The sequence below is a fragment of the Mandrillus leucophaeus genome, unplaced genomic scaffold (genome assembly GCF_000951045.1).
Source record: "Mandrillus leucophaeus isolate KB7577 unplaced genomic scaffold, Mleu.le_1.0 Scaffold103, whole genome shotgun sequence".
Classification (NCBI taxonomy): Eukaryota; Metazoa; Chordata; class Mammalia; order Primates; family Cercopithecidae; genus Mandrillus; species Mandrillus leucophaeus.
In genome coordinates, this window is record NW_012098432.1 from 6,146,018 (window position 1) to 6,162,991 (window position 16,974).

Consider the following 16,974-nt stretch of genomic DNA (forward strand, 5'->3'; position numbering starts at 1 on the left):
CCTGCTTTTTTTCCATGGCAGCATGTGTAGAGGAATGTTCTGCTCTTGGCATAATTATTCCCCCCTCTTGTTAGTTTTTTGAATCTTACTTTTGCACATCCTGTAGCACAGGCAGAGTTTCCTACTCATAGAGGGTGCTAGATACAGAAACAGAAGAATGAGTGATAATGATACTGTGTCTACGAGAATATGAACATCCATTCATTCATTTATTTATTCATTCATTTGTTTCACTCAAATGTTCTTTGAATGCCTGTAGTATGTAAGGTACCATATTAAGAGCCTGGGATACGGAGATCAAGAAGACACAGTACATTCCAGTTCTCTAAGAACTCACAAATCCATGTAGGAAAATCACATAAATAATTACACAGTGAAAAAGTACAGTAGAAATGTCTTTAAAGTATGGCAGTGATGGGACTTTACCTCTGTTAGAGTGGGTAGGTTGGGGGTCAAAGCATGGTGGTGAGGAGGGGATTGAGCAACTAGAAAAGATTTCCTGTAGTTGGAAATTTCTGATTTGAGTTTTGCAAACTGAATAGGAGTTTATAAGGAATATAGTGATATAAGGAAGGGTGAAGATGCAATGGAAAAGTTCAAGAAAGCAGCTCTGCTTTCTCTCAGCAGCCCAGCACACTAGGACAATTTGGTCACCAAATAATTATTTTCCATTTCCAGGTAAAATACGCTGAATGACAGAATTGTTCAACCCCTGTGAAAGAAAAAGAGAGAAATAAAGGAACCTCCTTCTGTGACTGCCTTTGGTTGAAAGTCATTCATTCTTCTTTTTGTTTTTTTTTAAATGTTTTGTAGAGAAAGTCTGTGATTGCTGTGAGCTTCATAGCAGCGTTCCTTTTCCTGCTGGTCGTGCGTCTTGTAAATGAAGTGAATTTCCCTTTGCTACTAAACTGCTTTGGACAACCTGGTACAAAGTGGATACCATTCTCCTACACATACAGGCGGCCCCTTCGAACTCACTATGGATACATAAATGTGAAGACACAAGAGGTAAGATCTCAGAGGGTTACCTAGCAGTTGGAGAGTATCCATGGTAACAGCTTTTCTTTAGGAACCAGAGGGCTTCCAACTCACTGAACTTACTCTCTCTGCCCCGGAGAGCTTGCTTGGGTCCCTTACAACATCTTCTGTTTTATTATTCTTAGATATTTACTGACAAATGTCTAAATCTGCCACCCCTCCTACATTAAATCTTCTGATTCACTGGTTTCATATGGAGGCAAGGAAGCAATTACTTGTTTTCCTGGTGGTTTGTGGCATAACGTACATATCTCTCCATTTAGAAACTCTGATCAGCAGTTACCAGCTGGAGAACTGGCTGGCTTGATTTCCTGTAGGTCAACCAGTTGGGGAGAGCTCTTTATAGAACTTCAAAAATGCATTTATACTCCTAAAACTCTGAAATCCTTAGACCTGGACCTAGAAAAGGCCAAGCTGATTTTAAAATTTGCAGTGGCTGCAGAGATAATGGGATTTAAAGAGTTTTCAAATTTAAAGGGGTTAAAATCATGTAAATCCTAAAATCACTGAACTTTTAAATCTTTGTAGCCAATTGGTAGTACAGGAGAGGATGGAGGTATATTGACAACTAGAAAGTGCACACTATGCTAGCACTTTTGCAAGCGAGCATTTGTCTCATAAAGTAAAATAAAAATTGAACCTCATAAAATATGTGACATGTATAGAAGTGCTTAATAAAATTGTTTTCACTATTCATTTCTATGGAGTTGGATGAATGCGAGTTTAATATTCATAGACACAAAGTCCAAGCCTGTTTGAAATTGTTGGTAACAAAGATACAAGCTACCAGTGTGTCTACATCACCAGAGAGAGTCTTGGATCAGATCCCATCGAAAGGTCATTTTGTAAAGATAGTAGAGGGTAGAGTCATGCATGGAATGCTACTCCTGTCCTGAGAGTTATTCTTAGCATTCTGGGAGGATGCTAAGCTTGGTCTACCCGCTTTTGTAGGCAATCTCATATCTGTGTCATTGCTTCTGGTTAATTTGATTCTTCGAAAATTGTTTCTGTATCTGCAGGATTTACAGACTTTTATTAGAATTTGATAGTTGAAAAAAGCACCATTAATAACACATACATTCTTAGGATCTTTGATGTTTATCCTTTAATTGGTTTTAAATTAATTTTTTAAAGTGCCTATTGCTTGAATTTGTTGAGTGTCCTAATAAATTGATTACCTATATAAAAATGTATCTCTTTGAGGAGAGTTTGTCTCACTCTCGTCTTTTGTTACTTTTATTTCTGGCTGTCATTTAGTGTTCTATAACCTACTGTATGGTGTTAATCAATTCACAAGTGCCTGTCACAGGCTGAAAATGAAACATGTGACTAAAATGTCTCACGAAGTATTCTCATATGGGAAATCCCGTCAAATATCAAAGACTCTTTCATTTGTTTAAATATTAATGAATTTGATTTTGGAGTGTGAAAGGAAAAACTGACCTATAGATGCAGTTATTTAATTAGTTCTATTAACTGGACTATCTTTGAAATTATTTTGATGTAATTTTTAATGCAGTGATTTTACAAAAGAATATTGAATATTATTTTGCTCTTGCAAAGGTTATTTCTTAGGAGAAAACATAGTTACTGGAAAGAATTTGGGCTTTGGAAGCATACAGGCCTGGTTTGAGAGTCAGTTCTAACACTTAACGAACTTAAGCAGTATATTTGCTTTTGGGTAACTTCCTTAACCTCAGAGCCTCAATTTCCTTATTTGCAAAATAAGGATAACAACGCTAGCCTAGCAAAATTATTTTGAGGATAAAATAGGTCAAAGTATATGAGGTTCCCAGCTTCAAATTGCTATTCAATGAATGAATTTCTTTTGCTTTCTCTGTATGTTCCAGTATGGCATGAAGTGTTCAGTATGAATAATATCAAATTATCAAAATCCAGAGGACCAGAATTTATATGTACATTTTAAAGATCCTGGACTTGGGGGAATAAACACATGTAGGGGTTCTCAATCTCATTAGTAATCATGGTTTTACAAATTAAAACCACAGTGAGAAAGAAATTTAAAAATCACAAGGAGATACTAATACACACAAAATGCCAGACTGTCAAAAAATTAAGAAGTCTGACAATACCAAGTGTTGGTGAGGATGTGGAACAACAGATACTATTGTATACGTGTAGTGGGAGTAAAAATTGTAATACCCACTTTGGAAAAAAACATCTCCACTGTTGTATTGAGCAAAGTTGAAGATTTACATACTGCATGCCCAAGCATTTCTAGCTGTGGATATCTACACTAGAGGTGCTCATGAACCCGTGCGCCGGAAGGCATGGACAGAACATGTAGCAGCATTTTTCCTAGTAGCCAGAACCTAGAATATACTTAAATATTGATGAGTAGGAGAATGAGTTAAAGTCGTGCTGTATACACTGGAATACCATACAGCAATGACGATGAAGAAACTGCAAATATATGTGACCACATGGAAGATAAAGCAAAGTACACAATATGATTCCATTTATGGGTCACAAGAAGAGACGAAACTAAATTATGTTGCTTAGGGACATATACAGCGGTAAACTAAAAAAAGGAAAAAAAAAAGCAAGGAAATTATTATCATGAAAGGGGGTCTAGCAGTTACCTCTGAGAGGAGTGGGCAGTTTGTGATCAGAATGGGTTTCTGGGGATTTAGCAATGTACTATTTCTTGATCCTGTCGGAGGTTACACAGATGTTTACGGTCCATTTATTAAGTATAAATTTATACTTTTTGGACTTGTATGTCTATTTTATTAAAAAATTAAAAATATATTCTGATCCCAGGAAGGATGTTTATTTACCATTTACCATGGGTAAGAAATCATATAAGGCAATTCACCTAATTCAGCAGCAGGAAATAACTAAAAAGAAGCAATGGGATATTAAGCTATCTAAAGCAAACTAGGAATATTTGAAATAAGCAATTTGATTTTATATAAAGACTAACAGACACATAGGCAACTTATTTCTCTAGTTCTGATCTATGCATGATAGACCCCATATTGCAACATGAATGTAGGTGCTGGGGCAGAAAATTTTGCATGAAAGTTGAAAATATTAGAACACTCAAAGAGAATGACAGATTTTCAAGTAGTTCTAGGCTAAATTGGGAAGAAATTAAAATTTTGTGACTTTTTACCACCTTTCTCATTGATTTCATCCTTTGTTCTGACAGTCCCACCCCTACCACCATGTCTGTGCCATGCTCTTACTCCCAAATGATTGTGCGTTTGTTCTCACCATAATGTCCTCAGGTGCAATCTGTTGCAGAAATGTTCCATTAAATAAGAGACACAGTTTGATAAAGCTTTCAAGAGCCAAAGTAATATAGCTGAAAAGATAGGTGGTGAGTTCAATGTTCTAGGGCAAATAGCTTAAATAGTGAACACAAAACCATGCTTCAGAGATTATCACACACTATGTCCCTATTCATTCTATTCTAATCCTGAGAAAGTCAATAGGTTTAGCTGAACTGAGTCAGGTGATCACCAAGCTGATCCACTTATTTCGAGATCTTGGGCCTTAAAGTTTTCTCAGAAGTTTCTTTCCCCTTACATGCATATGCTTTCTGGAAATTACTAAACTTCTTAGTATTTTTTTTAAATATGCAGGCATGCCAGCAGTGATTTCCAGACCTAGAGCATCTGCAAACAATGGCTGTTGATGATGGTTTTATTGACTGATGTTCCAGCTTGGCCAGAATTTGCTGTAACTAGACATAGATTTTATGAGCTAAAATGAGTACAAGAAAGAACGTCTCTTCACTACTGTCTAAAGAAAAGTGGAGCGGGAGGCAGCAGAATTAGGTCAAACATCTAGTGGACACTGTGGAGTGTAGGGTTGCTTAGGAGCAAAATCTGATTCTTTAGTTATCTTTTAAAAATAGATGACTCTGGTCCCTTTGGATTGGCACAACTGAAAATATAGGTGGTTTGTGAAGCTATGACAGCCTGTCCTGAAGGTCCCACATATAGTAAATTATACCCAGTTTAAGCTCTGCTTCATTTTATCAATTAATCTGTTTTGTTTTTTTTTTTTAAATCATCTGTTCCCAGGGGAAATACAAAAATTAAAAGTAAAAGGAACACAGGAGAGATGTGGTTTTGCTTACATGTCAAGTTGTTTATTTTTTTCCCTGATATAGACCCATAAAAAGGAACAAGTGAAAACTGTGATGACTATTATAAAGGAGTTAAATAGAAAGATCAAAATATTCCTCCCACTGTAATAATGATGATCTAAATATAACAGAGTTGGTGATTGGCTTTAACTCTTTACCCAGTCTCCCCTTCACTTTCAACCAGTGCAAACTAAGGTTCTTTTCTATGGGGGAGGGGAAGTCTTGAGAAGCGGGAAGGAAAACTGAGTGCCAACTAACTGGGTGAGTGCTGAAATTCTGAAAGTCTTCGCTGGTCACAGAGCCCCAAATTCCTCATCAACACATGTTTAAGCTGATAGCAACCATGATGTCAAACCAAAGCTTGGATCACAGTGATTTAGATTTTGCAACAGACCCTGCCCTCACCTCCCTGCTGTATCATTACTGTGTCTATAATGCAATCCTCCATTTTAAAAATGACAGTATGAAGATTCCAACTATAGCATTATGGCAGAATTACTGTATTATCAACTGACTTTGGATATGGTAAAAAGCATATGTCACCCATGTGTTTTTCCAGAAAAAAATTAGAAACATATTCATGCTTGACAATACCCTAAAACCCTATTTTCTCCTTGACATAAATACTATTTATTTTAAATTATTAATTGTAGCAGACAGAGAAAGTATAAAGGACTAAGGTAGTCTAGGGCTTGGTTCAAGGTAATCTTGCTTTCTCTTGTTGAGATCGTGGCAGATTTTTGGGAAAAAGGAGAAAATGAACTTCAGGCTAGGTTCTCTTTGTAGTTGCCTATCATGGACTCTGTCATTGTGTTGTCTTTTTTGTTGTATGACCTGGTGTGAAGACGTTGCTCAGAGCAAGCAACCTGCAGTTTATTTGCAGTTACTGCTAGATGAAAGGATCCAGCTCGGGTGATCAATAGGATGCCAAGGCCAGATCTTTCTGGTAATCAGTGAGGGTGACAGATGTCTTCCTCAGATCTGATAGGATCTTCCCCTTAAGATGCTGGGGCTACAGAGGATTTCTGGTATTTGGGGAAGAGTGCCCTTTCCCTGGGTGCCTGAAATGTGCCAAGTGGAGAGGTACAAGATTTCCACAACACAGGAAGCAAGTGCAGGGCTGCTCACTGACTTACTCGACAATTTAATGAGGCTGAAGTATGCCTCTTTAAAAAATGAGAACATTTTAAAACCTCGAGTAGACTAAAGAGGAATATTTAGGATCAGTTGCTGTGACAGACAGGCCGCACTAGCCTAATTAAAGATGTGCATAACATATTGATGTTGCAATAGAATTTCCCAAATTATGGTTATAGTAACAATTAAGGAAGAGAGCTGACTTTCTTGGCGATAAAAGCACACACTCCACACATTTAAATAAATGTACACATGTAACTAAAGCTGACATGAATAGGTTTTCTATATTTGGTAATAGAGGCTTTGGGTTTTACATAAGTATACTGAGAGCAATTATATGCAAATGTATGTTCCAAAAGTTTTAAACTGATCAGTTTAATTGTTAATTAAAATCCGAACATTCCCATTTATGTAATCGTAAAGCAAAATAAAATTTGACTATTAAATTGTTATAGAAAAGGAAACAGCTAAATTAATATATAATAAATCAAAACGTTGTGACTTTTTACCACCCTCCTCATTGATTTCATCCTTTGTTCTGACAGCCCCACCCCTACCACCATATCTGTGCCATGCTCTTACTCCCAAATGAATTTGACATGTCCATATTGGATTTGTCATTTTAAGGATAACTTATCATTTTTCCCAAGTATGAAAGGATGTATTTTTTGAGTGGAGAAGAGATGACTATGTTCCTCAGTCTGGTGGTGAAATAGCAACTCTCAATCAATGACCACGTCTCAAGACAATCTATGATTGAGTGCCAAATGAGAAGGACAGATGCCACTGTGGGTTGGAATAATTTCAGGAAGCTTTTGTGGGAGAGGTGAGACATGTGCTTTGGAGAAGGATTTGGATGGGACAGAGGAAGAAGAGAAAGTAGAGTTGGGTGAAAAAGCAAAGGTTCAGAATATGTATTGTGCATTTTCCTTCAGCCCCTATAACTTCCAGTAGGCCAAGGACACTACATGGAAAGCTACAGTAAAACCCTAATGTCTATGCTGGTAATCATCATTGCCTTACACTTGGTGGATCCATTTCATACCTTTCTCTGGATTCAATACCTTTAGTCCTAATCATATGACTCTTCTTTTTGTTTGGCTAGTTACCTAGTCTTGGAGTGCTCTTACCTTGGTCCTACTGCCCTACATACTATGTAGGGAGTCACTTCTGACAATGCTTCTCTCTGTGTACCCCTGACATGGACACAACTCACCATTTCCAAGAGGCCCCTGAAGTAGTGCCCAGGCCTCTGTGATCCTCTGACTTCCAGAGAAGGAAATCAGGCACATGTACAAGTAATACATAGGTCAATCTGGCTGGAACTAACTTACTCTGGAGTACAGAAGAAGATAGAAAAGGCATTCATTGGGTAATTATCTAGGAATGTGAGTGGGATTATGGAAAGACCACACTCCTATGTAGACATAGGAGTAATACATACGTGCAATATATATATCCATTCATAGTTATGAATCAGTATGTACAAATATATGGAAAATACATACATGTATGCATGCACGCAACATATATATGCACACATGTTCACAGATCAAGTTCCAGCTGCTTAAATACAAACATACATAGAATATATACAACATACTATGTTACACATTAAAATGGTATGTAAAATAGTGTAAATGCTGTAAAATGGTACACACATACACACACCATTTTATATATATATATATATATAAAATTAGGTAGGTGTATATTGTGCCTCTTGTGGTTGTCTACTCTCCACTTTCCCTTTATTAGAGAAGGTGGCCCTTTCTTTTGACCACAAGAGTGAGCAGAAAAGTCAGGCTAGTGATTGGTCAATCAAGTGATTGGTTGAGAGGTGGGCACATGGCCCAAGGTAAGCCATTCTGAAGCCTTCTCAAATGTTATTGTTTTTCTGGGGAACACTGGCAGGAAAGGCCCCCTTTTCTCTGGTGGTAAAGCTGTTGGGATGTGATTCTCTGGATGTCAGTAGCTATGTTCCCAAGAGAGAATGAGACAAAGACACTGAGAGAAGCGGAAACAAGTTGCAAGGCTAATGTGAAGACCCAGACAACACTTCAGGTTCCAAGCTCAATTCTTGAAGGCAACCTCCCCTCCCATCCCCCATGGCTTGGGTGTATAAGCCAATATATTTGTCTGCTTTTTACTTTATTGGTTTGAACTGTTTTTGTCACTTGCAACCAAAAAAGTCCTAGCTGATATATTGTAGTTATTTTATAGCCACCATCACCAAATGTTCAGTAACTCATCTTTAAACAAGGTGCCACCTGAAGGAGGAGAGAAGTGGTCTTTCCAAATCTGCAGTCTCAAACCTGCTGGGGGGCCAAACACAAGTCACATCCATTAGTCAGTTCAGGTGTCTGCAAGGGGTGAACGCTGTCTATCTTTCTGCTTAGGAACATATTGCTTAGTAAACTAGCTTATCCTTTTGTGGTAGAAAAATGAAGGTCAATTTCCCAAGGTTATAATGCCAGAAAATGGCTGGACAAGACTGATTGCTACCTGAATTGCTAGTCGTACTCAACTGATAAATCATGTAGTTTTATTATAATTGTTAGATGAAACTTTCTCTATTGCTGTGAGGCATCAGCAGTCAAACTAGATTGATTTTCACTTTACAAATCACATTTTTGATTGATGAAAAATCCATTATTATCATAGGTTTTAATGTAGTAATTAGTTCCCCAGGAAGATATACCACAATTTTATTTATTACAGAACCTTAGGTAGAAAAGTCCCCATTTGCCAACTATCTTGTTAACACACTTGAAAGGGGCCTATTAGAAATTCAAATATCAAATTACCTCATTTGTGACAAGCAAAGGAAAACAAAACAGTGTATCTGTCACAAATACCTTGATTTGAGGGTTGAAAAAGATGATAGAACTCATGTCCTGATGGAGAGAGTTTTTCTATAGCTCTTCTCAAGCTGATGGCCTGGCAGAGTGACCAGCGCAAAAAGCTTTCGTCAAATGGCAATTAGTATTAACCGTAAATATTAGTCAATCACCAAATATTTTAACAAGTGCTTATTCTGTCCCAGACATTGTGCTAAGGATCAGCAATGAACTGTAATTTAAAGAAGTGTTAAAATTGGGGTTCACCAAAGAAGAGAACAACATGGACCCAAGTTAGGAGTATCCTGGAACAATACCACCTAGAAGGTGTTTGCATTGCAGCCTGTAATGATGATGGCTGAGTAACCATCTTACACAAGAGATTCATTTCACTGTTCTTAAGAATAGTGAACATTCAAGTAATTTCAATTAAACAGTTATATTCAATGTCTAAAAGGTAATTTGTCACTAAGTAGATGGTATCAAATTGTGAGTTCTCATTTTTCAGAGTAGCCTTACAAAGGCTTATTCACAAAAGAAAGATAGCCATTCAAAAATAACTATATACTTTTATATCAAATGTTATCCACCACCCCCCCACTGCCCCAAGTTTGGGAAATGGTATGTCTGGTTAACTGAGTCATCTAATAGGCATTTGCCTAACAGGCATTTGCCAAGTATTTAATAGATTATTTATTTGTTTATTTATTGAGATGGAGTCTCACTCTGTCACTTAGGCTGGAGTTCAGTGGTGTGATCTCGGCTCATTGCAACCTCCGCCTCCTGGGCTCAAGCGATTCTCCTGCCTCAGCCTCCGGAGTAGCTAGGATTACAGGCACCCGCCACCACACCCAGCTAATTTTTGTATTTTTAGTAGAGACAGGATTTCACCATGTTGGTTAGGCTGGTCTCGAACTCTTGACCTTAGGTGATCTGCCTGCCTTGGTCTCCCAAAGCGCTGGGACTATAGGCATGAGCCACCATGCCCAATCTAGATTATTGATTTGAGAGGAAAATGAAACCAAGAGTTTTGGTCTGGCAATACAAGGACTAAGATAACATGACAGCCTTCCTGTTGTAACACCATGACATGCTAGATAAAACTGGATGCATTATTTAATGCCCAGCTAGCCTTGACAGAATGGAGGAAAATCTTCACTTATCAGAAGCTGAGAAGGAATGGAAAGAGAGGTAAGCATGAAAGCTGCAGGTTTGGCTTCCGTGGGGTTCATCAGTATCAGTAACTGAGGGGATTGGGTAGTATTGGCCCTACCGGTCAGAAAGTGAGGCCTGGGCCCAGAAAAGGCAAAAAGTGAGACCTACTCTCACACATACCCACCCATAGCTGGGCCTTTAGAAGCTTTACTCTAGCGAAAGGATACACTAGGAAACACAAACACACACACACACACAAAAAAAATCAAACAGAAGAAAAAAAAAAGCTTATTTATATATTTGGTCTTCGGGTAACAAAAAAATTATCCCTGGAAATTCATTTGGTCTTTGGGTAACAAAAAAATTATCCGTGGAAATTCATGATGCTAGACTTGTACCCTAGTGGTCTCACAGTTTGAATTTTACTTCTTACATTTTCTAGGAACCCTGCAAACTGACAAATCTATCAAAGATTGATTTCCATTTAATGAACAATCAGGGCTGGGGCATTAAAAACTCCTCTAGAGAGTATTCACACAACCTAGACACAAGATATTCTTAAAATGCACCATTAAGAATTATAGAATGGAAAAGGAAACAGCCTATTTATTATAATTAGTCATGTTTTGCTACAAAAATATTATTGTTTGATTACAGTGTGTTTAGCTATACCCTACTGTGGTATTTCATAATATGTGTATTTGTGTATTTGCTCTGTTGGCTTCTTCAGATATGAACATTTACAAATCTCAAAGTATACCTGATTCAAATGATTTTGGATAAGCAATTGTGGGCCTGTGTCAAACACAGACTATAAAAATGATTAAGAATGAATAAAATATGTGGGAAGCAAAGTTCTAGCAAAAATAAAATATCTCTGAAAAATAATTGAATATAATGACTAGAAATAAATAAATAAAATTGTAATACCTCAGCGGTTAGGTTAAATGACAGTCACTGTGTTACGTATTTTATGTGCCATTTTCTCTTTTAGCTTTTATGGAGTACATACTATTTTATTGATTTAACTAATTTTTCAAGACCCCAAAGTATTGATTCTATGCTAGTGTCTTTTATTGTCCTGTGTGGCAAAACAAGAATCTAAGATTATCCTAGTCAACAAATTCCTTTAAATGGTTTCACAGAGTGTCTGCCAATTCATGAAGTCAGTAAGTTCATGGGATCCCATTTGTTGAATTTACTACATGCAACACATTGTGCTAGGCACTGAAATTATGAGAAAGAAAACCCTTTTTGCCTAGGAATAAATAAACATTTTTGTAATATTAAATGCTAATAAGGAAGGTAGAATAACGTGAAATATTATTTTAACTCTTCAAATGTAGTCATAGAAAGAAAGTTTGGAGATAATACTTCAAAATTTTAACATGATGGTCTATATCTGGGTTGTAAGTTTTAGAATTTTTTAAAAAAACATGTTTTTCAAATTCTCTACAATGAGTGTATATTGTATTTATTACTAGATTTTTTTTTTTTGAGATGGAGTCTCATTCTGTAGCCCACGCTGGAGTGCAGTGGCGTGATCTTGGCTGACTGCGACCTCCACCTCCCGGGCTCAAGTAATTCTTGTGCCTCAGCCTCCCGAGTAGTTGGGACAAAGGTGTGCACCACCATACCTGGCTTATTTTTTGTGTTTTAGTAAAGACGGTTTCACCGTGTTGTCCAAGGTGGTCTCGAACTCCTGAACCTGATCCGCCCGCCTCGGCCTCCCAAAGTGCTGGAATTACAGGCATGAGCCACCATGCCCGGCTGAAGAAGTATTTTTTAAGCAATGTGTATCTGTGAAACACTCTAGAACTTTCACTATCGTTTAAAAAATAGGACTTAACATGTCTAGATAAATATATTGTTTGGTATACTTTAAAAAGTGAATATTCTCCCATTCCTTAAATGTGGGTTTCTCCTAGTGACTCCCTTAATAGGACTACAATATGGAAAGGAGAATAAATAGTAACTATGGTGGAAAGGCTGGCAAACACTATCTCAGCTAAGCGATCAAGGTTAACATCAATAGTGACAAATGGTGTTGGTAGTATGTGCCCTTGGTATGATGTGATGAAGCCGACACTTTACCACCGAGGCTGTCTTCCCCAAATCCTGTAAGCCTGTTTAATCATGAGATAAATATCAGACAAATAAATATTGAGGGCCATTCTACAGAACACCTGAAGACAACTCCTCTAAACTGTGAAGGTTATCAAAAACGAGGAAAGTCTGAGAAACCCCCACAGCCAAGAGTGTCCTAAGGAAACATAACAACTAAATGCAATGTGGTATCCTGGATGGGCTCCTGAACAGAAAAAAGACATTAGATCAAAACTAAGTATGAATAAAGTATGGACTTGAGTTAATAATAATTAATTGTAACAAGTGTATTATACTATACGAGATGTTGATAATGGAGAAATTGGGTGTGGGCTATATGGTAACTATACTCAATTTTCAAATAAATCTGAAACTATTCCAAAATATAAGGTTTTAAAAAGGTATTTAGGTTTTTGACCTGTGCATCTGGAAGGTTGGAATTGTCATTGACTGAGATGGAGAAGACCATAGGAGAAAGTGAATTGAAAAAATTTTGAAATGTATTAGTCTAGCTTCGTAGGGCAGGGATGTATAAGACACATGCATTGTGAATACATCACTGTTTTAATATTCTGTGTTTAATACAATAAATATTTTGTCAGGGAAAGTAGTGAGTATTCTAGAAATAATTCCTGTACTCTTTAAGAAGTACAAGTTCTTCAAAGATTCCCCAAGAACAACTGTGCAAGTCAGTGTAGCTTTCTAATGTCTTTCGTCTATACTTACACACTATAACAGTTTTTTCTATTGCAATGCAACCCAAGTTTTTTGCAAGGTAAATTATTTGTGATATTCTTAGGAAGAAAAGGTAGAAAGTAGACAACTTTTTGGTGGCTTGGGTGGTGTGGTATTTTGCCAATAACTATTTCTTTCCAGTAGTGTTTAGTGATATTTATTGGATTGAAGAAACTTAGCTATCTTTCAGGTATCTTTCCCAGAGCCCACAGGACATGCTGGAAATATTGTTCTGTGAGCTCTGACAATCTAGTGATTGTCACAAATAATGATTATTACAATTATTATTACTATTATTGTTATATTATTACTACCATTGGTATACATACACACAAATATGTATATATTTATATATTTGTTCTTTTTATGCTCTTGTTTTTGTTTCATTGATCAATATTATTTGGTAAATGCTATTTTTATATAATTGTTGCTTGCAATATTAGACCTACTTCTTTTTGCTCATCTTTTTTTCAGAATATCTTTAGTAAATTCACCTCTATATGAATTTCAGCATCATTTTATTAAGTAGAGTGGGAAATCTTGGGTGTGTCAGACAACTATTTGTATAATGTTGCTGTGTAACAAATCACCCAAACTCAGTGGCTTAAACAATTGTTTATTCTTGCCCATATTTTTGTGAACCAGTTGCCCTCCAAGCTGAGATCAGCTGTGCCTAGTTCCAAAGCTGCAAGTTGGGCCCTGGTCTGTTTCATGTGTCTCTCTTCACCAATGACCATTGGGCCACCTGGGGCATATTCTTCTCATGGTGGAAAAAGCACAAAAGACTAAGTTCAATCTTGAAAGTACATTGCAAGCTTCTGGTGGCCTCACATCTGTTAACATCCCATTGATCAAAGGGAGGCCCAAAATGAAGGGGGAGTAAAGTGCACTTCACCCACCATGAGGTCAAGTCAAGTTACATGGGCAAGTCCAACATCAATGGAGTGGGAAGTATACTCCTCCTATGAAGGTGAGAGTAGAGAGAGGGACTATTTGTCAAAAATAATTTCATTCACCATTCTGGTGGAATATTTATGGGAATTGAATTAAATGTTAACTTGAAAACAGACATTATTATAACAATTGCTTTTTCTACTAAGAAGATCTTATCTACACAAGTAATTGTTAAGTAATTTGCTAAAAAGACCATGAATGTACATTTCAAGTAGACTTCCTGTGGTATCTAGTAGAAGCTCAAAAAATATTTGCTAAACTGTTATTCATGGATATTTTGTATTTTTCTTATCTTGAGTGCAAGCTCTTAAAATGATATGTGTAACTATTTTGGCATGCAAAAATACTATTAATTTTATGTATTTTTTCTGCATTTGGTTGCTATACTGAACTCTTCTAATTAAGTTCTGGAAGTTTTTTTTTTTTTTTTTTTTTTGCATTGCTTAGGGATGCAATCTCAGTGTTTTTAAATAATCTTTTTCTCGTTTCTTTTCAATACTGATTGCATTGACTAGAGCTTATCAAACAAGAGTAAACAATACTGTAAGATTTTTAAAGACAGTACTTCTAATATTTGCTTACTTAGTATAAAGCTGACCTGACCTAGTTTTATTTACCATATTAAGGAAGAATTCAAATGTTTCTAAAATTATTTTTCTAAAATAATGCCTGTGTGTGTTGAGTTTTTATCAAATGACTTCCTGGCATCAATTGAAATGACTGGATGATTTTTCTCTTGGAACTTCTCAAGGTTGTATTTTCTTATTTTGAACCACCATTGCCAATTAGTTTCCTTTTTTTTCATATTAATCATGGTTCTCTAGAGAAAAAGGACCAACAGGATGTGTATGTATATATGCATATGTGTGCATGTTTGTGTGTCTGTGTGTACAGAGAGAGAGATATTGAGAAAGGGATATTTTAAAGAATCGCCTCATGAGACTGTAGGGATAGACCAGTAGGCTGGAGACTCGGAAAGATTTGCAGTTTGACTCCAAAGGCTATCTGCTGGCAGAATTCCTTTTTGCTCAGGGACACCAGTCTTTGTTCTACTAAAGCCTTCAACTGATTGTACAAGGCCTATCCAGTTTATGAAGGATAATCTGATTTACTCAGAGTCTACTGACATAAATATTAATCTCATCTACAAAATATCTTCACAGAGCATCCCATTTTGAGACGCAGCCTCACTGTGTTGCCCGGGTGGGAGTGCAGTGGGGCAATCTCAGCTCACTCCAACCTCCACCTCCTGGGTTAAAGCAATTCTCCTGCCTCAGCCACCTGAGTAGCTGGGATTACAGGCACCTGCCACCATGCCTGGCTAACGTTTGTGTTTTTAGTAGAAACAGGGTTTCACCATGTTGGCCACGCTGGTCTCAAACTCCTGACCTCAAGTGATCTGCACTCCTCGGCCTCTCAAAGTGTTGGGATTACAGGCATGAACCCCGGTGCCTGGCCCAGAATTATGTTTGACCAAATATTTGGGTACTATGATCCAGTCAAGTTGACACATAAAATAAACCATCACAATGTATAATTCTTTTAATGAATTGTTGAATTTGAATATTTCTCATAAACATTCTTTGGGTTATACAAAATTATTATCCCATATAAAAGATGAGGCAATTGAGGCTAGGATAGGTAATACAACTCACCCAAAGTCACACATGCTCAAAGTGGCAGGACTGAGATTTGACCCTGGCTCTGAAGCCCCAGGTTTTAGTCATATACTCAAGTACACAGAAAGGGCATCCAATATGCTGACACATTATTTTTCAGATTGGGCTTACTTCCTTTGCTCAGGATTCACCTGCCTATAACTCTCATGTGTGATTTAATCTTGATTGTTTTTGTTGAATTCGGGAACTTCACGAATGAGAAGTAGAGGAGCTGAGATTTTTACTTTCTGGCATGAGCTGCTGTTAAGCTGATTATCTTGCTGCAATCTACATCTGGACCAAGTACAAAAGTGAAGCCTGACTTTTTACTCTATGTTGCTGATAGGAATAACAGCCACAACACCACCATTTTTGCCATCTTGCTGATGAATTGACCTCATGTTTCTCTACCTACATTTTTCAAAATAGTGCTCTTTTATGAGTTACTCAAGCCCCATTTTAAAAGCAGTGTGGTTGGTAAGTATGTTTCATAACTGCTCATACTGAGCTTTTTTAACCTTGTGCTATTGAAATAATATGAGCTTTTGGACACGATGTATTCAGTACAGCCTTTCAGAGTGAAAATGTTGATTTTCCCAAATTAAAGAACTAGGGGATATGGTAATATATGCTCTCGATTTTGAATTAGGTGGAAACTGACATTGTCAGAAATCTACTGAGGATAAAAATGAGGTAAAGTTTTAGGTGCTGAGCTATGTGCCAAATAGCCCTTGTGTTTCTTTCTCGAACACCTACTTCAAAGAAGCAGATTTGCCTTTGATATCCCTGGGAGCCACAAGAATATGAACTGACTCCAATTGCCCTCATCATCTCCAGAATTTATTTTTTATTTTTTTAGGGCACAAGTCTGCGGTCAATTTGCTTATTTGCTTCTCCAAACCAGCATGATCATTATAATTCTCCTTTTCATGAAATAACCAACTCTCAGCCTGTTGTTAATCCTACCTAGAGGTTGAGAGTGAGTCACCTAACATGAGGGCATTCATCTCTTCAGTAAGTGGTGTGCTTGTGTCAGAAATTTTTAGGCAGGCAAAAACACAGGAATCATCATGGCAACAGAATAATATTCACCACCTGAGCCACCTTGACATTTCTCTGCTGGTAGGAAGCTTTCTTTTTTCCTTTGTGCTTTTAACATAGAAGAATGCCTCCTAAATTTTGCAGGCTACATAATCATGCCCATGAGCCTCCTCTTTTCAATGCATCTTGC

The 16,974-nt window shown here is 37.1% G+C and overlaps 1 protein-coding gene across 1 annotated transcript in view; it reads left to right on the forward strand.

The window, feature by feature from the left end:
* ST6GALNAC3 (ST6 (alpha-N-acetyl-neuraminyl-2,3-beta-galactosyl-1,3)-N-acetylgalactosaminide alpha-2,6-sialyltransferase 3) overlaps positions 1-16,974 on the forward strand; it is a 343,179-nt gene that overhangs the window by 21,704 nt on the left and 304,501 nt on the right. The window contains exon 3 of the mRNA XM_011977990.1: positions 814-1,008. Coding sequence (XP_011833380.1) covers positions 814-1,008 — 195 coding nt within the window. The remainder of the gene's footprint in view (positions 1-813; positions 1,009-16,974) is intronic.